Source organism: Sardina pilchardus, chromosome 22 (assembly GCF_963854185.1).
Source record: "Sardina pilchardus chromosome 22, fSarPil1.1, whole genome shotgun sequence".
Classification (NCBI taxonomy): domain Eukaryota; kingdom Metazoa; phylum Chordata; class Actinopteri; order Clupeiformes; family Clupeidae; genus Sardina; species Sardina pilchardus.
In genome coordinates this window covers 20237185-20263962 of record NC_085015.1, presented here as the reverse complement: position 1 = coordinate 20263962, position 26778 = coordinate 20237185, and the positions used below count along the sequence as shown (strand labels likewise).

General features: G+C 42.5%; 2 protein-coding genes across 5 annotated transcripts in view; one reads left to right on the top strand and one right to left on the bottom strand.

The window, feature by feature from the left end:
* The window catches only part of nlrc3 (NLR family, CARD domain containing 3), a 24059-nt gene extending 10033 nt beyond the window's left edge, over positions 1 to 14026 (top strand). For both annotated transcript variants that reach the window (XM_062526119.1, XM_062526118.1), the window contains 16 exons: positions 1 to 363; positions 1137 to 1223; positions 2696 to 2779; positions 3118 to 3201; positions 3563 to 3646; positions 5786 to 5869; positions 6538 to 6621; positions 7843 to 7926; positions 8427 to 8510; positions 10074 to 10157; positions 10924 to 11007; positions 12681 to 12764; positions 12946 to 13029; positions 13426 to 13509; positions 13693 to 13776; positions 13871 to 14026. The exon at positions 1 to 363 is cut by the window's left edge and continues 1450 nt beyond it. In XM_062526119.1, coding sequence (XP_062382103.1) covers positions 1 to 363; positions 1137 to 1223; positions 2696 to 2779; positions 3118 to 3201; positions 3563 to 3646; positions 5786 to 5869; positions 6538 to 6621; positions 7843 to 7926; positions 8427 to 8510; positions 10074 to 10157; positions 10924 to 11007; positions 12681 to 12764; positions 12946 to 13029; positions 13426 to 13509; positions 13693 to 13776; positions 13871 to 13961 — 1633 coding nt within the window. In that variant the 3' untranslated portion in view covers positions 13962 to 14026. The remainder of the gene's footprint in view (positions 364 to 1136; positions 1224 to 2695; positions 2780 to 3117; positions 3202 to 3562; positions 3647 to 5785; positions 5870 to 6537; positions 6622 to 7842; positions 7927 to 8426; positions 8511 to 10073; positions 10158 to 10923; positions 11008 to 12680; positions 12765 to 12945; positions 13030 to 13425; positions 13510 to 13692; positions 13777 to 13870) is intronic.
* A 296-nt stretch (positions 14027 to 14322) lies between these two features.
* On the bottom strand, positions 14323 to 25148 carry cluap1 (clusterin associated protein 1). Of its 3 annotated transcripts, none has more exons than XM_062526775.1 (13): positions 25033 to 25148; positions 24704 to 24756; positions 24369 to 24480; positions 23484 to 23568; positions 23146 to 23325; positions 20645 to 20824; positions 20125 to 20258; positions 19818 to 19959; positions 19212 to 19284; positions 18933 to 19052; positions 16155 to 16207; positions 15731 to 15787; positions 14323 to 15333 (listed from the first exon to the last, which is right to left on the bottom strand). In XM_062526775.1, the coding sequence occupies exons 2-13, from the start codon at positions 24723 to 24725 to the stop codon at positions 15124 to 15126; spliced, it is 1368 nt and encodes a 455-aa protein (XP_062382759.1). In that variant the 5' UTR covers positions 24726 to 24756; positions 25033 to 25148; the 3' UTR covers positions 14323 to 15123. The 3 variants fall into 3 exon arrangements, with proteins under 3 accessions (XP_062382759.1, XP_062382760.1, XP_062382761.1); XM_062526776.1 differs by having other exon boundaries at positions 18933 to 19049; XM_062526777.1 differs by lacking the exon at positions 15731 to 15787.
* Positions 25149 to 26778: the final 1630 nt, after the last annotated feature.

The window sequence follows — 26778 nt, the reverse complement described above, 5'->3', positions numbered from 1 at the left end:
CGCCGACACCGTGTCCGGCGCCCTGGGGCTCGGGCGGGACGAGCACGCCGCCCACCGCGTCGCCGTGGCGACGGCCTTGCAGGCGGCGGTCGCCGGGCTCGGGGGCGGGACCGTGAGCATGCGCTGCGTCTCATTGGTGGCCTGCCTGGCGGAGATGCGTCAGGGCGAGCTGCTGCGGTCGGTGGAGGAGGACCTGATTGGCTGCGGGCTGAGGGGGAAGCTGAGCGCGTCGGCCTGCGCCGTGCTGGCGTACCTGCTGCAGGTGTCACCTGCCTGCGCCGAGGACACCAACCTGAGCACCTGTCTGGACCACGGCGCACTCAAGAGGCTGCTGCCTCAGCTGCTCTACATTAGCCAGCTACGGTAGGACACACACACACACACACACACACACATACTGTACACACACACACATATATATACACACACACACACACACTCACACATATGCACACCCATACACACACACTCACACATATGCACACACACACACACACACACACACACACACACACACACACACACACACACACACTCACACTCACACTCACACTCACACTCACACTCACACTAACACACACACACACACACACGCACATAAAGGACACTACACACGCTAAACTACACATGCTACACACACACGTTACCATCTATTATTATTGTTATTGTTATGGTTGTATATAAACACACGCACATTTCCGAGTCACCAAAAACAGACTCTGGGTTGCCTCCATCTACGCTTATAGGCGCTGCAGGAAATAGCACTCCTCCACTACACAAAAGATGCACAAAGTCTCTAAGATGGAGACACTGTCTCTAAGACACACACTCATACAAACAGAGAGATAGAGAGACAGAGACAGAGAGATAGAGAGACAGAGAGAGAGAAACCAAGACCACAGCTATGTGGTCTGGTACTGGGCGGACAATACTGCATTTCCTGAGTTGATGCTGACTACATGCTTTAAGTGCTGTTTGTGTTATGATTCAAATAAAAGCACTAACGTGTGTGTGTGTGTGTGTGTGTGTGTGTGTGTGTGTGTGTGTGTGTGTGTGTGTGTGTGTCTGTGTCTGTGTGTGTGTCTGTCTGTGTGTGTGTGTGTGTGTGTGTGTGTGTGTGTGTGTTTGTTTCACAGGTTGGAAAGTAATGAATTCAAAGATGATGCCATGGAGCTTCTTGGAAGTTTACTCAGTGCCAAAGACTGCCATATACAAAGCCTGAGGTACAGCGAATGTGCACACAGACAAACACACACACACACACACACACACACACACACACACAGAGAGAGAGAGAGAGAGACAAACATTAACAACACTGCTATTTATGTGTTAACAACACTGCAACAACTGGACATGTTGACCTCTATCTTACAATAGAATGATGGACATACAGTATCTCTCTCACACACATACAGTACATACATGAACACACTGTGTGTGTGTGTGTGTGTGTGTGTGTGTGTGTGTGTGTGTGTGTGTGTGTGTGTGTGTGTGTGTGTGTGTGTGTGTGTTGTGTGGAAAGGTTCTCTTCCTAATTGTCAGGTTCTGCTCACAACCCGCTGTGTTAGAAAGCTGCTGTTGGCTGAGTTAATAGCAGACTATTAACTATGAACACGTCCTCCTTCATTTACAATAACACTCAGAGTCTGACCCACCCCCAGAGACAGTTCACTAATACACGACACGACTACCTCTCATCTTAACCTTTTGAAATGCTTACACACACAGCATACCATAAGAGAAAACTTACAGTATTGTTCAATACCTTATATACTGTAACAGCTATACTGAAAGTGTTGATAAGCATTTTTGGATAAACAGATAATTGATAAAGATTGAGAAATGGCGTATTTACTGTATGTTATATACAATGGACCAACCAAGCTCATTCCAGTCTCAGTTGGAGACAGAGACTGTTGTTGAAGTTCTTTCATTAATTGCAAGGGGCGTTTTGGATTGATTCTTCAGTGTGGAGAACAACATATAAATAGAAGCAGAGAGAGAACACATCATGTCTGGACAAGAGAGAGACATAGCTGGGCGAGAGGAGAGGAAGAGCACCATAGAACATTTCATTTTGCTTCTTTGTGTTGTCCAGTCTGTGTTTTTTTTACTGAATCAGAGTGTTTTATTTAGAGACTTTTGGTACCAAAGACCATTTACAGTAGATATAAGTCAGATATCAGTGTATCAGTTACACAGTATAGAAGTCAGATATCAGTGGCAGCTATTTCATGTTGCTACAATACTAAGTAGACGTTGTAAGTGGTTGTGAAATACTGTAATGTTTTGTACTATAATTTCAAGACTCATTCCCTTTTTTATAATATAATTCCAAAAATGCCACATTTGACACTCAACAACAGAGGAATTCGTATTGTATAGTGTACACAGGTTCTTAAACATGAAAAGTAACAACGTTTTTGAAACACCATCAATTGTTGGTATTTTGGGGGCTTGTGTAATGGTTGACTACTAATTAACCTAGTGGTGGTGGTACAACATAGAAACATTGAAACATACTGAAACATTGACAATAACTTTCCCATCCCTCTGTTCCTACTTTACATACTCCTTTCTCTCTCTTTCTCTCTCTCTCTCTCTCTCTCTCTCTTTCTTCTTTCTTTATCCCTCTCTCTGGCTCTTTTCTCTGACCTCTCCATCCACCCTGTCCGTTCTGTACCCTCTTTAGTTTGGCAGATAATTTAGTCACCAGCAAAGGAGCCAAACCACTGAGTCGAGCACTCCTGGTCAACCGAACCCTCACCATACTCGAGTGAGTATCTTTGTGTGTGTGTGTGTGTGTGTGTGTGTGTGTGTGTGTGTGCGTGCGTGCGTGCGTGTAGAGTGTGGGTGTGTGTTTTTGGAGAATGGAAGATTCGTTATCTACACATTGGTGGGAGTGTGATAGACAAGGTGGGTAAGACTTGACTTTTATGATAGGAAAACAAGCAGGTGTAAGGGTATTTCTGGATGATGATAGCTCCAGTAAAGTACATTATGACTGACATATCATGTTATCACATCATTCATCTGTGAAATCTGAAGCTTTAATGTCTTGAGGGTTTTATAGTGAGGTGTTAGAAGATGATTATTATTATTTATTTTTTTTAGCCTCCGTGGAAACACCATCGGGCCTAAGGGAGCAAAGTCATTGGCAGAAGCCTTGAAAATGAACCAAGCGCTGGTGACATTAAAGTAAGTGAGGTGATGTCAATGTGTTTGTTTACGATTACCGGCGGCTTATACATTGATTTTGCCAAATGCCTTCAGCTATGAGGTTAATACACTTGGACAGTTAATATGGCATTAATTTGGTTTGTTGTTTAACTTGTATTTAGTCTTGCGGCTTATACACTATGCGGCTTATTAGATACAGAGGAAATTACTGTGCCTTGAAACACTCATTTCTTAATGAAATAGTAACACATTCTAAACAAGAAACAAAAACACAGACAGGTCTGTTACCATGACACCACAAGCTGTGTTAAAGAAAACAAAATTGAAATTGGGCCGTACTGACGTGTGTGTGTGTGTGTGTGTGTGTGTGTGTGTGCAGTCTCCAGAATAACCGCATTGAGGATGAAGGGGCACGCGCTCTGGCGGAGCTGCTGCAGACAAACCGCAAACTCAGCTGCCTGAAGTGAGTCTGCAGCTCCAGCAAACTTCCTGTCTGTGTGTCAGTCAGTCTGTCAGCCTCCAGCTGTCTGTGTCTTCCTGTCAACCTCCACCTCTTTGTCTCTGTCTGTCTGTCAACCTCCACCCCTCTCTCTTCCACACTCTGTCTATCAAACTCCACCTGTCTGTCTGTATACCTCCTCCACCCCCCTCCACCTGTCTGTCAACCGGTGCATATCTCTCTCCATCTGTCTGTCTGGGAACCTCTATCTCTGTCTCTCGTTGTCTATCAGACTGTGGTTTATACTGGCCAGGTCATCCGCCTGTCTTTTTTCGCTCCACCTGTCTCTTTCAGCCTCCTCCAGTTTCTCTTTCTCTCTCTCTTTCTGTAAGCCACCAACTGTCTGGTGACCTCCCTGTTTCAGTGCAATTGTACAGGCCTCAAAAGTCTGCTGAAATGTGGAATTATGAATTGCTGTTATCCAGACCTGGTAAAGTATCGACATTTAGGTGAATGGCAGAAATGTTAATGCACAGCATTGCGTGTATAAAAAAGTTCAAAATGCTCAAAAAGTACAAAACAAAATCCCCTTAAAAAGTATGGCATTTCTTTATGGGAAAAGTGCAAGCACCCTGTTATCGTCTCTTAGCCCTTTATGTCTGAGTTATTACCTCTTCCATATCACCCTGTACTCTGCTAGTTTTTTTTATCATTCTACCTTTTGGTTTAGGTTTTGGTAGCTGATTACCTCTGTACATTACAGTTTTTTCCAATCGTTTACACACAATTTTGAAAACGGGGCTCTTTTTGTCTAAACACATCACACAATTTACCAAACACAACACCTAATCAGCAGAACATAACAGATTGTTAGCAAAATGAAATATTTCTGTCAAAACAATAAACACATCGATAAAACCTTATACTGTTCTCATATCACTAACACATTCTTTGAATGATTCCACACTGTCACTATCTTATACACACCAACACAATAAATTCAAAACACATCTGTAAAAACCCTCTTCCAATATATGGATGTTATTCAGACATATTGTTTGAGAGCAATAGGATAATTTAGATGACAAAAATATTTTGATGAACCCTCATCAAGCAATGCACAAAACTGATGCTGCAGACAATATTTCTTTCTTTCACTGTACCATATGTTCAGTTACATTGACAAGTCAATCCACAGAAAATGGCAAAATTATAGTTCTTACTACTGGAAAGTGTAGAAAAATAAAAAAAATTGTACACAAATAAAAAGTACTGTACACTTACAGTCACTGAAGGAAAACTAAAGCAACAATACAAACAAGTAACAACAATACGTAATACTCTAATCATCTCTCCGTCTTGCTAGATCAAGCCATAAGAGTTCATCCAAATCACAGGCTATGGGTGCCTCTCATTTGGGCTTTTATGCATCCTCCCTCGCTCCTCAGGCCTTGATCCTCACTGATCGACATAAAGAATAATGGGGCGAAAACAATGGGATAGTCTATCCACTGTTAGTTATAGATCAGTGGGAACGCCCCTCGAGGATCAAGCATAACACACCTGAGTGCTGCGCTTTCAATTTTGCATATGTGTGCTTATACAACTGGTGGATGTGATTATTCAATTTGTTCATTAGTGTGGTCATTGGCAAGCCAGGGCTTTGTAATGAGAAGGAAGTACCTAACAATCTTTATCTGTGTCTAAGGTGTGAAAATGTGTTTTACGTTTTGACATTCACTGTGTGTAATGTTTTGCAAAAAGTGTGAAGCTGAATTTGTGCTTAATGTTGTACTGCTCTGCGCAGGTGTTTTGCTTCTTAAGTGCTAAGTATTGTTAACTGTCTGATAACCTTAATTTTAGTGTGTATACGATTGGAAAAAACTGTAAGCATGAGATGAGTCTTGTTTTCTTTTGTTTGTTTGTTTGTTTGTCTGTCTTAATGTACAGCACTTTAGTGTTAACTGTGGTTGTTTAGAAAAGAACTAGGGAAATAAATGGACATTTACATTGATGTTGCTGTTTTGTCCCGGCACAATATCATTTTAGTGTGTCCATGGCATTTTTCACAGAGGTGAATGTACTGTATGAATGGTGAATGCATTGTCTCCTATGCATGTTGGATTAATGTAGAATGTATTGTGGGTATTGTCTTTGTTGCAGTCTTCAGAAGAATAACCTCAGTGCAGACGGAGTCAGGCGAATTGCAGAATCTCTGAAGAAGAATCAGACTTTACGAGAACTTAAGTAAGCAGTGAGTGTGTGTGTGTGTGTGTGTGTGTGTGTGTGTGTGTGTGTGTGTGTGTGTGTGTGTGTGTGTGTGTGTGTGTGTGTGTGTGTGTGTGTGTGTGTGTGTGTGTGTGTGTGAATGTGTGTGTGTGTGTGTGTGTGTGTGTGTGTGTGTGTGTGTGTGTGTGTGTGTGTGTGTGTGTGTGTGTGTGTGTGAATTCAACTGAGATGAATTACAGTTCTTTCCAATTGTTACATGGTTCAACAATCTGACATAAAATCACATGTTGCAATTTCAAAACACAGTCATTCATTTTGCAGGATGTGTGAGGAATTGTGCAGTTTTGGTGTGTGGTTTTGTGAATTGTGTTTAAAAATTGGGAAAAACTGTAAGACCATCACAACAGTTAATTGCAAGAAATGTTAAAAATACAAAACTGCAGTGGACAAACTTTGAACTGGTTCGCACTAATGATTCACTTTCATTTCTCAAAGACCACCACTTCCCCCGTTCCCTGGTAATCAACTATGGAGTGACTTCTCTTGAAATCTAGCAAATAAGCAATCACACAGGAAATAAGTTGTGTGTGTGTTGTGTGTGTGTGTGTGTGTGTGTGTGTGTGTGTGTGTGTGTGTGTGTGTGTGTGTGTGTGTGTGTGTGTGTGTGTGTGTGTTCTTATATATAGCATGTCCGGTAATCAGCTCGGAGATGTAGGTGCAGTGGCGTTGGCTCAAGCACTGACAGTCAATCATACACTCAGCTCTCTCAGGTGAGCGCGCACACGCGCACACACACACACACACACACACACACACACACACACATTTCTTTATACACATGCATTTCTTTCTCTCTCCTGCCTGTCTCTTTGATGTCTCATCTATTTCCCTTCTGTTTGACCTATAACTACTTGTCCTTCCTCTCTCTATTTCTATTACACACATTCCGACATGCATGCATGCACACACACACACACACACACACACACACATGCACATTTCCCCCTGTCTTTGTATTACATGTTTTGCCTATTTGCTACACACTCTGCACACAACCAAATAAGGTATAGCACTTGGAGATAAACAGCTCACATGCCAAAATGAAACACTGTGATCAAAACTCAACAATCTTTTCTAAAAATGCAATTAAAACCATACACAACTCACTGATGTGCTTTATATAAAATACTGCAGTCTTTGTGTTTCTATTTGTATTGTCATTTTCACCGAGTAAGTCTTCTGATAAACTCAAATGTAGAATTTATATGGCAATCAGCTAGAATTTATGTTTATGGCAATTTTTTTGCAACAAAAGTTTTTATGAAAAACAAACATTCTTAGAATAGAATCACAGTTATCAATGGTTTTAGAAATGGGGAGTAAAGTTGGCAAATATATATATATATAACTGTACAGTACATGGGTACTCAATGTAAGTGTAAGTGTAAGTGTTTTCAGGTAGATGTGTGGTTATTGTTTACCAGATATACTTGCATTTTGAATGTAAGTGTTTTCTAAATGATAACAAGAGATTTCATTTTTGAACAGTGTCTAATGTAAGAAATTGTGTGTAGTGTTTCACAATAAGTAATGGAATTGCAAACAGAAGAAAGAAAATGTGTTTAAGCTATGGTTACACAGTGTTTAAGGTATGCCACAAGAAGTAGGTATTGAGGCTTTGGTCTAACCCTAACTTGTCATGACCGAAAAACCAAAAGATACTTAATGACATAAGTGTTAGGTACAGTAATAAACATTCATTCACTTGTTTATAAAGTTTATGACATCATGACAGTGTCATGTCACCCTTATGTAGATACATTCAAGTGAAGTGCAACCCTGTGTTTCTCTCTCTGTCTCATAAACTCATTCTTTCTCTCTCATCTCTCTCTGTCTTTAAACTCATTCTTTCTCTCTCATCTCTCTCTGTCTTTAAACTCATTCTTTCTCTCTCGTCTATCTCTCCTTCTTTCTTTCTTTCTGTCTGTCAGGCTTCAAAGTAGTTCTGTGAGTGACCGAGGTGTGGCGGCTCTCACCCAAGCACTCTGCTCCAACCATGGGCTCATCACCCTCATGTGAGTGTGTGTGTGTGTGTGTGTGTGTGTGTGTGTGTGTGTGTGTGTGTGTGTGTGTGTGTGTGTACATGTGTGTGTGTATGTATGTGATAAAAAAGCAAATTAATTTGTATGTGAAAGATTAAGAATTTAATAATAATTTATTCCATTCCACAACAATAGGTTTTGTCCTTCTGATTGAATGTAGAATGTCCTTTCTCTGTAACCGTAGGCCTTAAAGTTATTAGCCTTCTGTACCTTTCGAAGTGTTTATGGCTCCTATGGTCCAGCTGTCATTACAGAATAAACCAAGATCCTTCTTCATCCTTAAAGTCCTTGTCCTCTCCATGCTGCTATGCAGCCAAATAAACACTGAGTGAGACACATCTCAGGAGTCACACAGGAATAGATGGATATATAGTAGAATTTAACATTTAAGGTGCTACTGCATTTCAGTTCGCTTTTCATTTAACTCTCTGTGTATGTGTGTGTGTGTGTGTGTGTGTGTGTGTGCGCGCCAGTCTTCGTGAAAACTCAGTGGGTGTCGACGGAGCCAAGGCCATCGCCAAAGCTTTAGAGAAGAATCGCACTCTCCAGGAACTGGAGTATGTATAACACACTCTTGCTCACCACAAACTAAGATTGTGCAATCTAGTATGTGCAATATATGTGTATCCACTGAACTAAGTGCTGTGGGGCAAGTGTGCACACTCATGTGCTCGTGCTCTGACTCATTGGTGATCAGAGGTGGCCATGGAGGGGATGCTGGGTACACAGGGTCAGATGCACGTACGTTTGCGAACGTAGCATTATCAGCGCCATGGATAACACGCAGAAAGTGAACCCTGTGATGCCTAAGTTTACGTGGTATTGATCAAACCTTCAGTTCATCGGTTAACCTACGCCTTTCTGCCCCTACTGCAATTTTGCAAGAATGGTATACTTCAATCACAAACATTACGGAAAAAGAATCAAACGTTTAGCGATCATGAAATAAAACAGTACATGATAAGATGCCAACAAGCAGGGAGATAATGAAGAGCAGTAGTTCTAGTCAAACTACTTGTGCATGTAGGTTATGGAAGTTTGGTCAAATCTAGAAAGAAGGAAAGTTTAAGTAGATAACGTGATGTGAAAGTAAGACATTTGAAAGGCCAACAAAAGTTAAGGATGCTTTTGATAAGTACAAAGATGCAAAACTGGTGCTCTGAATAGTGATTCTGTTGACTTTGAAAGTTTCTCTTATTGACGTATTTAACTGTAATTTGGATTAACACCTGCTTTTACCAGGAGAAATATTTCACCACATAACAGCCGTGTACTTTCATTCAGTTTTCGTACATGCAAGGGAATACCTAATTAGGTGCATTTTACGCTTCTCTTTCCATCTTTTAACATAAAACTACCCCTGCCCCCATATGAATTCATATGTACAGTATGACACAGGAAAGCACAATTTGCTATTTTTAGCTCCGGCGACAGGCAGTCTGCGGTTGTACCCAAGTGTGGCCTGTTTGTACATACCTCGTCATGTTTTTACGTGCATGTTCCGAAACTAATATGCCAGAAATGGGCGCAAAAACATTAGTACATCTGGCAGACTTGACCAGACATGACCCAGTCAGGACATGCTGGCCTTCAAGTCCTTCATGAAATCTGTGGAGTATTTGATCTTTTCTCCTTTTCAAATGGTTCTTGAAAGCACTCGACTTTGGAAAACAACAGCCACTGAGTATTTATGGCTTTTTGTTATTTAATTATGTTTGTAATAATTGGGTAATTTGCAAAAAGTGTGTTCTCTGCTACTTCTTAAAAGCCAGACCTTTCCATCATCTCTGTAGTAGGGTTTATAAGCAGGAGTGCTTTTAAATGCTCATGTGTTTTAATGGATTTGATTGGTTTAATTGATTTAATTTTCCAGTTTGTATGTAATAGTTGTTCGGATGTTTATGCTTTGTAGTTATGAATGTGGCATGTCTTTCAAACACATTTAGCCACAAACCCATGCATGCAGATAATATGCTTATGTTCAAAAAGGCACTGCATACAGTGCCCTCCATGTATTAGTAACCCTGGTAACATTTCTCTCTCTCTCTCCCTCTCCCTCTCTCTCTCTCTCTCTCTCTCTCTCTCTCTCTCTCTCTCTCTCGCTCTCTCTGTATATTCAGTCTTACAGCCAATCTTCTTCATGATGATGGTGTGACAGCTATAGGTAAAGCTGTGAAGGTCAACAGAGCACTTACCTCCTTGCAGTAAGTGTTGAATTATATGAAATATTACAGTACGCACACTGACACACACACACACACACATGCGTGTGCGCACTCACTCTCACTCTCTCTCTCTCACGCACACACACACATGTGTGCGCGCGCACACTCTCTCTCTCACACACACACACACACACACACACACTCTCTCTCTCTCTCTCTCTCTCTCTCTCTCAATTCAATTCAATTCAAGGATGCTTTATTGGCATGACAAACAAGACATTCATGTTGCCAAAGCAGTCAAACAAATGTATATCATAGTGTAACATTACACACACACACACAATCAGTTCCAGGCCCACACATCTGGGCTCTAATTACTGCACCATACTGAGGACACTGTCTGCATCACTGCTGATGGGGCGCAGGTGGAGTGTCTTCTCCACTATGCACACATGCACACACAAACTCACTGGTGTAGCTGGATCTGTGTGTGTGTGTGTGTGTGTGTGCACGTACCTGGGTTGTGCCTGCACTAAAACTACTGCACTCACAACTCCATTACATGTCAGACACGCTATAAATGTGAACATTCACACATACACACACACATACACACACACCCACAGAGTTAAACATAGACCATAGAAACTTGAGAGTATGTCTAACTCTCTCTCTCTCCCTCTGTGTGTGTGTGTGTGTGTGTGTGTGTGTGTGTGTGTGTGTGTGTGTGTGTGTGTGTGTGTGTGTGTGTGTGTGTGTGTGTGTGTGTGTGTGTGTGCGTGTGCGTGTGTGTGTGTGTGATCAGTTTACAGTGGAACTTCATGAAGGTGAATGCAGCCCAGGCGCTGGCTCAGTCCCTACTCAGCAACACCCACCTACAGCTCCTGGAGTAAGTTACACACACATCACTAAATGGAGCACAAAGTTTTGCTGACTGTTTCCCGAAACCATCGTAACTTAAGAGCATCGTGAAAACACTGGTAGATCTACGAGTGCTCCAGAGTTCTCGTTACTCACTAGGAGCGTCTTAACCCGTATGCCTCAGTGGAGTCAGCAGCAGGATATACAGGGGAATTACAACTAAGAATATAATGATCCAACTTGCGTTACCATTTTTTATTGTATGTACTTGTGATTCAGAGTGCAAAATAGCATTCATTCAATGGACACAATAATGTGATTAAAAGTGGACAAAAATAGGCTGCAATTAAGTTATGAAACGAGACGTTGCCAGAATAGTTTGCCATTGTCTTTGTGTAGCCTTTGTGTAGGCTCTTTTATTAGGCCAAAAAACAGTGAAAGGAGCATGTGATTTTAGTCTGTGCTGCCTCAAAATCTAGGCTATATGTCATTTAAGCCTACACATTTCCTCATTTTCTTACACAACCTCATTCTTCAAACCTCTGCTTAAGTGACACCTCGAAACATTATTGCACAGGCAGCACACCGTACTCTCACAAGTAGCCGATGTAGGACCGAGGTAGCCGAAGCCTAATATGTTACATATCTTCCAACAAACATAAAAACGGGGCAAAAATCTAATGTGAAATAATAGCAATTATGTATGCCTGTGTGTGGTATATAGACTATACTGGGGATGCTTACATGCAGATGTCAAAGGTTTTCTATTTTGGTATTGATGTCAATTAATGTATAGAGCCAAAGTTCAAACGGTAGGCCGAGCTGTGAGGTGCATTCACCTGACATCACCATCAATTTAGGGGATATTTCAGAACTATTAACGTGGACAGCTCCCCTTAAGAGCGTGAAGATCATTCAGAGCACTTATTTAAGCTGCCAAACTTTGCCAAACTTTGCCAATCTACTGCCAGCGGCCCCAGAACAGAGAATACCACCAAAATGTATTTCATGCAATCGTAAATATAACTATTTTCTTGACAAAGTGGTCCTGACTGAACGAGTGGAGCATTTCTTCAGACTGCTCTTGCTTGCTGATGGCTCCTTCAGATACAAGGCATCATCGGTTAATAATGGATGATGGGTCTCAGAGCACATTGCTACCAGCAGGGAGTTCCGCTCTGAGTCATATGCTAAGAATGTGTTGTCTTGTTTTTAAGGTGTACCTTTTAAGGTTTACCTCTCTGTGCAGCACACCCAACACTAAGTGCATGAAGTGGTCTTTCTCGTGGCTGGTCCTACCTTTCAGTTCGCAATGTCCATGTTCAAGTCCATTATATTCGCTGGTGTGGAAAAAAATGCAGTCTTTATGCAAGCTTACATGCATCATGTAGAGAAACGGACTTTCCCTCTCTCTCTCTCTCTCTTTCCCTCTCTCTCTCTGCCCATTGTGAGAGACGGGTGGAGGGAGAGAGAGTATTAGGTGTCATTCTAACCTTATCTCTATGAATTATAGACTGTTTAGTGACAGTTTACCTTGGGCCCACTGGCTTTGATTGTCAGGAGGGGACATAAATGGAAGCTTATTACGAACATATTGAACCCATATCTCTTGATGGATTTGTGAGTGCATGCACATATTTTAATATTTGGCTATTGCTCTTGTTTGTGTGTGTGTGTGTGTGTGTGTGTGTGTGTGTGTAGTTTGCAGGAAAATGCACTTGGAGATGATGGTGTAATTTCTTTGGCCACCGCACTGAAGACAAACTCTTCACTATCTACACTATAGTAAGTGTGTGTGTGTGTGTGTGTGTGTGTGTGTGGTGTGTGGTGTGTGTGTGTGAGAGAGAGATTATTATTATTTAGAGACTCCTTTTTATTATTTATACGTTTCATACTTTCAAATTCATACTTTTTTCTAAAATGTGTGTGTGTGTGTGTGTGTGTGTGTGTGTGTGTGCACTGGTAGTCTCCAGGGTGTATCTATGGGAAAAGCAGGTGCTGTGGCATTGGCCGAAGCTCTCATGGTCAACCAGACCCTACACACTCTCGAGTAAGTCTGTTTGACACAACATAGATAGACCACTGCTTGTACTTGGCCACACACACCAACACTGAAAACACATACTGCCTCCCCTTGGCACCCCTCCCGAACTCTTAAAATACTTGGTGAAAATGGTTTCTGGCAAATTTAGTGTTGTAGTGTTTTACAAATGAACTGTATCCTTCAATGGAGAAATACATTGCAAATAATTCCAATTGTGGACAAGACCAAGACTACAGAACCAAATATGCCTGTGTTGTGTGTGAAGCCTGGGAAATTCCCTGACTTGAATGTTAAGAGCTCAGAAGATGACACGCACACATCCTCACCTTGTCAGTGTTGCAATGAATGAGGGAATGAAAGAGTAGTTAGGCTGACCGTATTCATGTTATTTCATTATTTCAGTCTCCGTGGCAACTCGGTCGGAATGGTCGGCGCGAAAGCCTTGTCCAGCGCTCTGAAGACCAACAGAGGCCTGAGGCGGCTGAAGTGAGTGACGTTCCCCTGAGCTCGACTGTTTCTGCCAGATTATCATTATGGGCTGGACAGCTTCCATCTCAGCCTGAAATGGCCTCTGTGAAGCCCATGAATAAATTCCTCTCGCCATGTCTTGTGTACTGCATGTGCTTTTGTCACTGTTAACAATGTGATTGTTGTCGTGTGTGTGTGCAGTCTGAGGGAAAATGCGCTTGGAATGGATGGAGCCATTTTCATTGCCACGGCGCTAAAGGGGAACCATCAACTAACATACATTAAGTAAGTGTGTGTGTGTGTGTGTGTGTGTGTGTGTTGTCCATTGTTCATAGCCTTCCTAAGTAGGGATTCAAATGATTGTGTTTGTTTCCTCCAGTTTGCAAGGAAACGGCATCGGGGAGTCAGGAGCCAAGGTCGTCTCGGAACACATCAGAGCAGAGGCTCCAGACTGTGTGGTTGCCATCTGATGTGTGTGTGTGTGTGTGTGTGTGTGTGTGTGTGTGTGTGTGTGTGTGTGTGTGTGTGTGTGTGTGTGTGTGTGTGTGTGTGTGTGTACATACCCAGAAATCTATATGTACAGTGTTTTTTTTTTTGTTTTTTTTTTTTAACAGAATATAATTTTTATATATTTTCATACTGAATATTTTGTTATTTTAATTTATTTTTTATATTGTAAATTATTGTGGGGAAGTATGGATTTATTTTTACTTTTCTATCTAAAAAAATACACTTTTCCATCAACCACATTTCCATGACTGGTGTGTGTGTATGTGTGACTGCACAAAAACACAGCTATGCACTAACATTAGAAACATATTACTTCTTTATTGAGAGACACCACCTCACATGATGCATTTCTGCATTTCTGCATCATCTCACACACACACACACACACACACAAACACACTGTGGAAGTCGTGGCTGTGCGCGTGTGGCGTTAAAGACTGCAGTGGCACAACATCTGTGTATGTGAGTGTGTGTGTGAGTGTGTGTGTGTTGATCCTGACCTGCTGAAGGTTCATGAGGTGGCAGATGGTGGGGTGAGAGAGTGCTGTGAGTGTAGGGGTGGGTGGAGACGTCTCCATTCCAGAGACGCAGAAGGCTGGATGCGTGCTCTGTGATGTGTGAGAGTGAGTGAGAGTGAATGAGTGTGCGTCAAGAATATGTGATGCCATCTGAGAAAACCCATTACATGGTGCAATTTGACCATCTTCTAATTCTGATACCATCCTAGCAACATCCAAGATTTTGGGAGGATGATATTCAGGATTTTGCTAGGGGACAGTGTCCAGAATGCTGCAAGGATTCTTATGTTTAATCTTAAATTTCACCAGGGAGAGTTGAACCGGAGCAAATCTCAAGGATTTTTCATCATCACATCACATATGTGTTTAAAGACATGGCTCTCTTTGGCCAAGAACAAGAATGCATTTGCAAGTGAATGGATGTATATGGATTCAGTGCTGCCGCATCCTTAACCCTTTGTGTGTGTGTGTGTGTGTGTGTGTGGGTGTACTGAAAGTCATTGTTATTAGAGAACTCAAGATAGATTGAAACATGCTGGTTATATACTGTGTGTATAAATGTAGGGCTGGACTTGTGTACAGTGAATTGACTGTACTGTGAGTACTAGAAGTCATTGTCGCTCTCCTCCTGTATGGGAGGTCTCATGCCTCCTCCCCTGGTGGGCCTTTTGGGCTCTAAACCCACATCTACGTCAAGATCCGCCGCCTCGTACTCGTCACCTTCCTCGTCCTCTTCTTCGTCGTCATCGTCGTCTTCATCGTCATCCTCGTCGTCGTCGTCATCATCATCCACATCGATCTCGCTGTCCTCCGACTGCAGTCAAACAGAAAAAACATGACTGATTTGTGTTTATGTCGCGAAGAAGTTAGGTTAGAACGTTAAGACGAGTTGCATGTTTCTTTTGACATTTTTAACTGTAGACACAAATGTGAAATCTTTACCTAACACACACACACACACACACAGGACACGTACTGAACCTCATACAGAGTTCTGGCTATTGTAACACACATACAGACTTGCTAACTAATGGAAATACTGTGGAGGTGTCACGCACTGGGTCTACTGTACACCTAAAACACACACACACACACACACACACACACACACACACACACACACACACACACACACACACACACACACACACACACACACACACACACACACACACACACACACACACACACACACACACACACACACACACCTTCCCTTTCCTCCTCCTCTGACGCCGAGGCGGAGTGATAGAATCCTTTCCACTGGGCTTTAGAGAGGGAGCACAAGTGACGGAGAGCACAGCGTAAGATGGAGTGAGTCAGAGAGAGAGAGAGAGAGAGAGAGTGAGATGCTAATGATATAGAGGAAGGCACAGCAGGATATGTATGTGTGTGGGTTCATGGACGTGATGGAACACTGAACGCGAGAGACTGAGGTGATTGGACAGAGCATAGACTGTTCTATATATACCGTCTATGGGACAGAGTATGCGTTTAAAAGAAGCGGGGCATTCTTGTTCATCAGAAACTGAATGTAAGTGTGAATAAGTTATAAAAAGAAATGTGTGTGTTAATTAATGATAGAATCGACTGGTGAGGTTGTGAGTGTGTGTGTGTGAGTGTGTGTGTACTCACTTCCTCATTCTCCCCTCCCTGCATGGTCCCAATGACACGTGTACCTGCTCTTGCTGCGGAAGGCAAAGCAGTCAAGACATCAGTGACCACCACACATGCACACACCCCAAACACCCATTACAAATCACACCACATGTCTTCCATTTTCCCATTTCGGAGGAGATTAGACCCACTGGAACGATCCACAAGTGTCATTTCCGATCACTTGTGTTGCACTATGTGGCATATACAGCATCAAGCCTTGGTGGAGATCTGCTCTCCCTGTGTGCCCCACTACTGGTGATACATGAGGCCGAGGGTATATGGTGTCAACAATAACATGTTATCTCAGTATCATGTAAGGGATAATGGATGATAATTGCTCGGGTATCAGAAAAATAACGTTTGAGGAGGTAATGCGGCCACGGCGTGACGCAAAGTGCCCGTTACAGCTTGATAGTATTTCCACTTATCAAGCTCAAAGTGCGTTGTTTTTCTGAACGGCATGGACACATCGTACGAATAATTGACGTCCTGCAGAGCACATTACAATAGGAAATTAAACCAGGCAGTGGTGCAATACATATCATACAAGCGTCCTCCCTCGCCACAGTTTTAATGGAAGGATCTAAAGGATTTTAGCAGTGAAACACGCATGTGTGTGTGTGTGTGTGGGTGTGGGTGTGTGTGTGTGTGTGTGTACTGTATGTGCTCTGGATAATTCTAACACCCACTGCACAAAAAAGTGAAGACAGAAACCTAGAGGGAATTCTAACCACCTACTGCCACCACATATTGCTGTGTGTGTGTGTGTATGTGTGTGTGTTGTTTCCCTGCTCAACCTTTTTTCTTTTCTTAACACAAGCTCTCCGGGCGCTTTTGTCTCTCACACTCCTCTATGTGCTTATGCTGAGTGCTCACAATCAGCTCTGAGACCTGCCACCCACTCCAGGCCCACTCCAGGCCCACTCGTCTCTTAACGACACGCCAACTGGGTCAAGTGCCCTCGCTTACCCCACAGGGAGCACCAGGCTAAAAACAATTACTGTCCGGGGACCAGTTCAGTACTATGTTTAGACCGTCTTTATGGTTCTCAATTTTCACGAAATGTAAGTGGGGGCCAAGAATCAAAGCTGTGAAGACAGCCCTTGTGTTTCGGTCTTTCCTTATTATTATAACGCATCATCTTATGGTTTCTATGGTAGCCCACAGAACCATCTGGTAAAACTGTGTGAAATTTGGCACACAAAGGGTCAAAGCTAGATATCCGTTTAAACACATGCCATGCATGCCATTTTTTTGTCCAATGTTCTCCAACATCTGCACAGGTGATCAGACCAAGCTTCATCAAGTCATTTACATGGCATTTCCATATCTGAAAGCATTCGCCCATCTTAGCCAATTGAAATCGATGGTGAAGCCAATAAAACAGGAAGTGACCTTACTGTACATCTGAGCTAGTCTTTTGTTGCTCGACATGAAACATGCTGTTAGACCTTAGAGCCATGTGCCTGACATAATAATAATAATAATAATAATAATAATGATAATAATAATATTCAGTTGCCATGGCTACTCAATATTATATCCTGCACCAAGCCATTTACATGGCATTTCCATATCTGAAAGCATTCGCCCATCTTAGCCAATTGAAATCAATGGTGAAGCCAAAAAAACAGGAAGTGACCTTACAGTACATCTCAGCCAGTCTTTTGTTGCTCGACATGAAACATGCTGTGAGACCTTAGAGCCATGTGCCTGACATAATAATAATAATAATAATAACAATAATAATAATATTCAGTTGCCATGGCTACTGACTCAATATTATATCCTGCACAGCTACTTGCCCCTCTCATTGCTGCTTGCGGTTCTATTCTTCGTGATTTCTATTCATGTTCATGCGAAAGATCCAGGTTACCTGCAACTGTGTGACATGGTAGGTATAATGTTTAGAACAATTAGGATATATTAATATATGTTTTGCCTTCGAAATACTGATGTACAGACCATATACACTGCACTGCGAGTAGATTTGGATCAGATACAGTTATGTCAGTATGTCTCCCTCCCTGTATCATTAAAGGCCACTGTTGCACTCGTTTTTCCGTGTCATGAATTCAGAACAAAGGGGCTTTTCAAAAGAAGTCCCTCTAGCGGCAGCACCACCCGTCAGCTGTCCCCTCTGGGGGTCTGAGCTCTGGAGACAGCAGCAGCGGTAGAGAGGGTAGAGAGAGAGAGACGTTCTGACAAGGTCCCCTGCTTGGTTGTTCTGTCCCCCTGACCTTTAGCGCCGAGCGAGACATGCAGGCTAGCGACACCGGGCTGCCGACGCGACGGACGCCGGCATCACATCGTCTTCGGCGGCGGCGTGGCCGGTTGCGCGCACACATGGGTCAGGCGGGGGCAGATGGAGAGAGCGGAGAGAGGAAACAAAACATCTGCTCCCTGAAATAGGAAACGGCGGCCTGGCGGGCACACTGATGTTCGTGAAGGCGTGTTGCCTTGGAGATGTACCTCGCCCGACACGTGTTCTCCTCGGGCCAAGGGGAGAAAAATTGACAGGGCGGAGAGTGGCACAGGAAGTTGTGAATGCCACCGCAAATGTCAGTGTGTCGCCGTGTCTAGTGCCAGTTCCTGTTCCCAAGTTAATATTGTGTCCCCATGTTCACATTTGGTTGTCCCCTTTTAATGACTAATGCGACCATCTGCTTCTGCGGATTGAGTATACGAACGTTGTGATTCGTCTGTGTGAGTGAGTAGTGTTTGTAGTGTGTGTGCAGATGTGTGTGTGCATACCTGCTAGGGGAGCTTGTTGTTGTCGTAAGAGCTGAGGTTTGGATGGTTTGTTCTCATCTGTTTCACTGTCTGAGCCTTCATCATCTGGGATTTCCATGTCAGACTCCTCTTCACGGCCTGCTGCACGCACACACACACACACAAAATTACTCTCACACTACAGCATCTATTCTATTTTATGTGAAAAACAGAAAATGGGCAACAGTCTGAGTGTGTGCATCTGTGTGTGTGTGTGTGTGTGTGTGTGTGTGTGTGTGTGTGTGTGTGTGCGTGTCATACCTCCACTCCTCATTAGTCTCCTCTCCTCCTCTCGCAGTTTCGTCTGCATCATGCGGATGGCATTTTCCGTTTCCTAAACAACCAAAAGCAACATCATACATTACATTCCAAAAACATGTTATTGTACATTAATAACATGGATGTACTGTAACCATGGCGTTAAGAACTGAGAAATCTTGTGAAATTATATTCTTTTGTTAAAGTAGAATATAATTTCCCCCGTAAAACCAGTTCTGTATAGTACCAGTTCTGATAGTGGAAACAGGCCTAAAATCATAGTAATTTGAGCTGGCTTAAACTTTATGCCGAAGTATACTGTATCACCATCACTGTATGCATGTAGTAAACTTGGCAAAAAAATCACTAGTATTCCCCAATAATTAGAAGTATGTAATTAATTTTATGTAGGTACCATGAACATCAATGATGAAAACAAGGGACAATCATGGCCCTTAATTAGTATAACCAGTAAGTGAGGTTGTATATCTGTGGTACCTCAGGGTGACAGTCATAGTCCTTGATGACTATCCAGTGAGAGTTTTGTGATATCTATGGTAGTCCTTAATGACTATATCCAGTGAGTGAGTTTTGTGATATCTATGGTACCTCAAAGCGCTCCTGCTCCAGCCGGTGGTAGTCCTCCAGCTGCTGTTCCAGGAAGCTGAGGTTGCGGAACTTCTCCACATACGTCTCGTACTGCTTCTGCAGCTCCTCCTCAATCTTCTCGTACTCGTCCATAAAGGCAGGCCTGTAGAGCAAACCGTTTTTTGAATGAGATTCCATTTTATTTCACATGTACTGTACAGTTACTGAATGAGAGATAGTGAGTGAGTGAGTGAGTGAGTTAGAGATAGATGAGAGAGAGACAGAGACAGAGAGAGAGAGAGAGAGAGAGAGAGAGAGAGATACTCACCGTACACTCTGAAGTGTCTGAAGGCGTTTTTGGTTTCTCTCCAGCTCCTGCTTCTTCTTCTCGATTTTGGCATCCAGACTTTGCTCGTCCGACGCCACGTTGTTCAACATCTCCTTTGTCTGACTAACATTCTCCTACAAAATAAGAACAAATGAAAAAATGCACCTCCTTTGAGGTGCTGGCACGGGACTTAAACGTATAGAAAACGATTATGTTGCCGCACACTCGGTTCTCAATCTCACATTTATTGACACCAACGTTTCGGCCAGCTGGCCTTTTTCAAGGTTTCTCAATGGTATATATGGCTATATTTATGCTATTTTCATTTACAGTATGAGGCAGTATATGTCAGTGTGCATGATGGGGACATTGAATGTGCCTTGAATACAATCAGAACTGAGTGATAACTACCAACTACCAACTCTGTGTGTGTGTGTGTGTGTGTGTGTGTGTGTGTGTGTGTGTGTGTGTGTGTGTGTGTGTGTGTGTGTGTGTGTGTGTGTGTGTGTGTGTCCCTTACCAAAACATCTTTCACTGCCGCCCTGAGTGCTTTCTCTGTGTCGTTAATCTCCAGTGGCCGGGCAATTGCCAGCATCCTGTTCTCTCTCAGGTCCTCCTCTCTCCCCAGCAGGTCGTACAGACTTGCACCTTTGGCAGTGATCTCTGAGCCAAGCTGCCGCGCAGCCTTCAAGTCTGCAATCTAAACACACACACACACACACACACACACACGCACACACCAACAACAACAACAATAAATTGTCATATTGCTCACACACTGTATTGGAGCTCATCCAAAAAGCACTTAGTTTGGATCTACAAGGGCAATTTTCACTGATTACACTGAGTGTGTTTGCATTTGTGTCTGAGTGTCTGTGTGTCTGTGTGTCTGTGTGTCTGTGTGTCTGTGTGTCTGTCTGGAGGCAGTTGCTCACACACATGGAGTGCTCTGACAGGGATTCTTTGTTGAATTGATTAGATTATAAATGAGCTACACCCACCCAATTTCTAACACAAACAGCATTAGGGGATGACACACACACACAATTTTACCAGCAGGAGTTTACTGCCACTCAGAGTTAAGCACCCCAAGGCAAAACTCAACCTTTCAGCCTTTCAGCAGGAGAGCAAAGACACACACACACACACACACACACACACACACACACACACACACACACACACACACACACACACACACACACACACACACACACACACACACACACACACACACACACACACACACACACACACACACACACACACACACACACACACACACACACACACACACACACACACACACACACACACACACACACACACTTTTCCCAGAGATTTTCCTTCTGTGGAACTCAGCATGACTCCTATCAGTTGGTGTCATGGGGACCTGTTACCACGACAACCTAAGCTGAGAGAATCAAAAGATTGGATCAGAAGGGATAGACTCATGATTCATCTTTCACATCCAACGGTCAATCACAGTCACTTGTCCATCTAGAACACGCCTTCAAACAGCCAGCTTCTTCTCCTTAACTTACACAATTTCATTCACATCAAGAGCTACTCGAGAAGGCGTGAAATCAGATGTCTTCGCAAGGTCATAATTTATGCTTTGTCCTTTCACAGTCTCTCTTAAAAATTCATGTCATGATATTGCGACAATCAATTTATAACAGTAGATGTTGTAAAAAAAGAACTTACTTACTCACCGCAGTGTTATTTACAATTTAGGTCTATATTTGTAGAGAGCCATAATGAGGTTGTAATTCATAACATCAGATGTTGCAAAAATGAACTTACTTACTCACTGCAGAGTTAATTACAATTTAAATCTAAAGATTTGTAGAGAGCCATAATTACAAACAAGGTTGTAATTAAATGTCGGCAGTGGAGTCTGCACTCATGTCAACATCTGAGTGCAGCTGATTTAAGAGTAACGCTGATAACTGATAGGACCACTCATAGACAGCTCTCTGGCTGCTACTGAATCAAGAGTCCTGTCTCTGAATCAACAGCTGTCACCAGCGACTGAAATCAACACCGGTCACAAGCCAAGTGCTGGTCAAACATGAAAGTGGTAGACTTGATTTACTAAATTGAGTGGCTGGTGAATCTGGCCATTTATCTGTCAGTGGCCGATAGATAATATCATCCTATTTAAAGCCTGGCAGTCACTATAAGAGACAGAGGCACACACTATAAATGACAGAGGCACACACACTAGTGACAGAATGAGGCACACACACTATATGTGACAGATCAATGGGAGCTGCTGCAATACGTACATTGACTGTAATGTGTATAGTAATGTGTATATGTGCATGTGTACGGACAGACAAAAAGCAAATGTTTTTTCAAAGCCATAAAAGCATCTCATGCAATTAAAGTAAATGCTATGCTGACAACTGATATCCATAAAGTTACAACGACGAAGACTAATTGAATGAAATTCTCTTAAAGAGAAACTATGCTATACTATACTATACTACTATACTATACTATTGGCTATTCTATCTCCAGTTTCGGTTGCGTTTTTCGTTTTCGCTCGTTTTGTGCTAGCATATTTCTCTGCAGAGCTTCCCCGACAGCTTTAGCGTGTATATTTATACATAGGCTATATATAAATATATAAATTGCAAGCGTGGTTCTTCTTGTTCCTTACGCGTCTCAGCCTTCCAGATGTAAACAAGGAGCGATCGCCTGCTGAACAAACTGCAAGGTTGCAATAGCGGATAGGGACACTGGGGGCGGGAGGAAATATTACTGTTTTCGATAAAAACTGGTCAGTCAAGCAAAACAACGATTTCTAAGCGATTTTAAGACTATGAAAAAGTTGCATAGGGTCTCTTTAAAAGGCTGTCGAAAACAGACTATGCGGGACTACAGTAGATCCATCTCACCGCAAGAGCAGTGCCAAATCCATGCCAGGAGTTCACTCTTTGATCCTAAATCTCTGACCAACTCCCTGTTGGGCCTGTGAGCGTGTGCTTTGCGTGAGGCTGCGTGCCCTCTCACCTTTGACCCAAGGTCAAACTTGAACTTGGCACTGTCGTCGTGCTGCTGATCCCCTGCAGCGTTCTGATTGGTCTTCATGGCACCGTAGAGCAGTGACGTCATCTTGAGGAGTTCACGAACCGCATAGCCATCAGCCTGGTACAGCCTCTTGGTGTTCACCTTAATGTGGGCCTGTGTGGCCTACAGAGAACCACACCATTTCATTCACTTAACTGCTGTTAGTAGTTAAGTCTCATCGACTATCATGTTCAGTCAAATGTAGTGCATATGGGAAAAACAGTGACTGTTTATTTATACATACTCTAATTTGGCATATCTGCATACTTCTATAAAATTACCATAAATTGGGCCACAGCTTTGATGAAGAATACACGGTCTGACTCCGTATCTATGTCACTTGGAATGTCCATTTGAGGCTCATACCTAAAACGCACACACACACACACACACACACAGGAGAGCATTGAATACTCCTACTCCATTATTTGTCTATGTTTAAACACAAACAATAAGAATTTTACCTGTTCTCCGCACAAAATTACACATGTATAACACTGGCCTAAACCACAGTATTATGAAACCCCCCCAAATACCTGTACAGAACAGTCAAATGTTTGTCACACATTGTCACTTGCAGACCCATTTACAGTCTGAATTTTCAGACAAAAAATATTTACACAAAATCACACAGGTAAATAAACACATACACTCTTATTAGTCGTTACACTACGACAGAGTAATAGGGCGACACATGAAGAAAACAATATACATGTATTTGTCATGACAAGAATAAACTCGACAAGTCGACATTAAACTTGAGATTTTGAGAATAAAGTTGAAATATCAAGTCAACTTTATTCTCAACATTCAAAACTACAGTAGTTACAGTATTCATGGGTTTCATCAGGTCCCTTTTCACAGGTGTATTAAATCAAGCACATAGATTATGAATGCCGACCGCATAGTGCTTGATTAACCCACCTGTGTAAGGGATCTAATGAAACCCATGAATAGCTGTTGTTGCTAAACCCAATTCTGAAATACAATTTTATGCTACACAAGGCATTTTGTCCAGTCGTCGACCAACTGGGACAGACTGTCTGGATTCAGTGGCATCTGAATAATAGCTCTATTTTTGCCCCATGATATTTCAACTTTATTTTCGAAATTTAAACGTATGTGTACTTATGTATATCTGTCTCAGTTCTATCTCTCTCACACACCTCTTCACCAGCCATATAAGGATCTCTGCCACAAGGGGGAAGTTGGGAGTGCGAAAATTCTCCATAGAGATCAACCGTGGGTAGCCAAGCGCCCGAGTCATCTCAGTGAAGTCTACAAAAACAAACACAAACACACAGCAGAGCAGACGGTCAAGACCATGCGAAATATTACATTACAAGCAGAAAACGGGCGAGAAGACAGTAAACTAACAGGGCGGACATTATTTCAGGTTCTTTAAAAACACATGACTAAACAGTATCTTTCATGCATGCAATTAATCTTCATGTATGCAAACTTAAGTAAAGGAATTAAGTTTTCATATGACATTACTCACTTCTTAAATCCCTGTACGACATGGTGTGATGACAGGGCAAAGGGATATGCAGTCTGAAAAGAGGATGAGAAGAGGGAAGCTTCATCCACCCATAATCAAAATATAATCATATTGTAAGGTTAACGTTTAGTAGTTGACTCATCACTCAGTTATCCTTCCTGGTCATAACCAGTGGCCATAAAGTTAACGTCAACAGGTTGACCTAACGTCAGCTAGCTGCTATGCTAGTTACCCCAAGACTAAATATGCACGGTTGTTTAACATCAACGTCTCACTAAAGGCGCCGAGCGAAAACCACTTCAGCAGTATGATGTCTAACGTCTACTTACAAACGAGGATACAACAGCTACAGCTAACATTAGATGACCTGGTAATCTTGCCAGCTGGACATTTAGATCTAGCCTGCTACGTTCACTGGCCTGGTGTAGCGTTGATTATCGTTGCTCGTCTCTATGGCAGCCAAATTCCAACGGGTACTGCACTAAGACAAACCTTGTGACATGGTAAGTAAAACGCTTTTCTCGTTCCGTTCAGTTCTTGATGCAAAGCTCCTCAAAGTTCAGGGTTTTTTTGCAGGCCTGGCCTACCTAATTGACAGTATTGTTTTTTGTTTTTTTTCAAGGGTTGCTTGCAACCCAATTTCAGTGACATATACAGTTTGAAAAAAATATTTAATTCATTGAATTCAGCAGTGTTTCATACCACGACTGCTAGGCTAAACCACAGTAGGTCTACATACAGAGATTAGACAACCCTAAACATTTGCATTTACATAATTTAGCATTTGCCAGTATGAACTTCTGACTATCCTTGCAAATAAAGTCTGTCTGACCTGAGCTGTGATAGCCTGGTTAAAACCAATTCCATGTAAACTGGCCTAGGCTATGGAAGTGAAGCAAATAACAAGGCATTTTACATGGACATAGTTTTGAAAGTGATTCAATGGTAGTGATGAGATCAGTGATTTCCGTAGGCTATAGGCTTAATACAATGTCAAGTCAAGTCTTTGTATGTCAAGTAATTTTTATTTGTATAGCGCAAACGTGCACAGAGTACAACCCAATGTGCCACATTATTGCGCGCGCGCGCGCGCACGCTCAAGGACAGACAGACACACACAGACACACAGACACACACACACACACACACACACACACACACACACACACACACACTGAAGGGCGGGGGGGGCTATATCTCAAAGTAGCCAGGTGACGTAGAGAAGTGGAGGCAGGTCAGTCGTACACGACCGCTCCGAAAATCCAGGGAATGTGCAGAACTTCACATTCAACCTATCGCAACCTAACAGAGGCAGGTAAGCTGATCTTTCTCACTTCAAAACATTTCCATTGTAAGCTGTTTCAGTTCATGAATCCATCTCTCATCTCATCATTTGGTGTTTGGGTTATTTTAGGCTTTCCAATTTAGCTGTTTTTGGTTAGAATAATCTGTGAATAAAGAGCTTCTGGGAGGACGGTATAAACCAGCTAATTAGCTGACTTAAATTGCTGCAGACTTTAATTGAGGATATGTACGCTGTACCAGCACCAATTTGTATTGGTATGCGTGTTTTCTCTGAACGCCGGTAGCAAGTTTCTTTAGTTTCATGGCACAGAATGTAGGCTAGCCTAAATAGACAATTTAGCCTAAATAGACAAATGAAGAAATACTTCTCATTGTCACCTTGCAAAAATCATAATAACAGAGTAGCCTATACTATAGGCAGGTGTGCGTATGAGTAACATCGGTCTCAGGCTAGACCAACAGGTGGTGTTGTAACAGTGAAGACAGACGCAAGAGATTAGAATATTTGGTACAGTCAGGGATTTTACGGAACTTCCATAAAACATTTTTGTTACATTCAGCAATCATCTCCTGACATCTGCCCTCTCCGTGATTAGGCTACAAACGGAATGGTCTGGTAGGCAGCCCAGGATCCAAAACCTGGAAACAAAGTGGGGCAACCTGTCCCCCAAAACATAATAGCGAAACCATGCATAGAATTTCTCTGGGAATAGGCTACTGAAGGTAGGGGTGAAGGAAGGGGTGAGGTACCTCTCTGGGGGGAGGCAATT

Bases quoted from the DNA above. Each gene is read 5' to 3' on its own strand.
- cluap1 (XM_062526775.1), bottom strand. From the start codon at position 24,725: ATGTCGTACAGGGATTTAAGAA. The intron at 23,326-23,483 runs GTAATTTTATAG...GGTTCTCTGTAG, and splicing joins AAGCTGTGGCCCAATTTATG to GCCACACAGGCCCACATTAA. The intron at 19,285-19,817 runs GTACCATAGATA...TTGGTTGTTTAG, and splicing joins TGGAGCAGGAGCGCTTTGAG to GAAACGGAAAATGCCATCCG.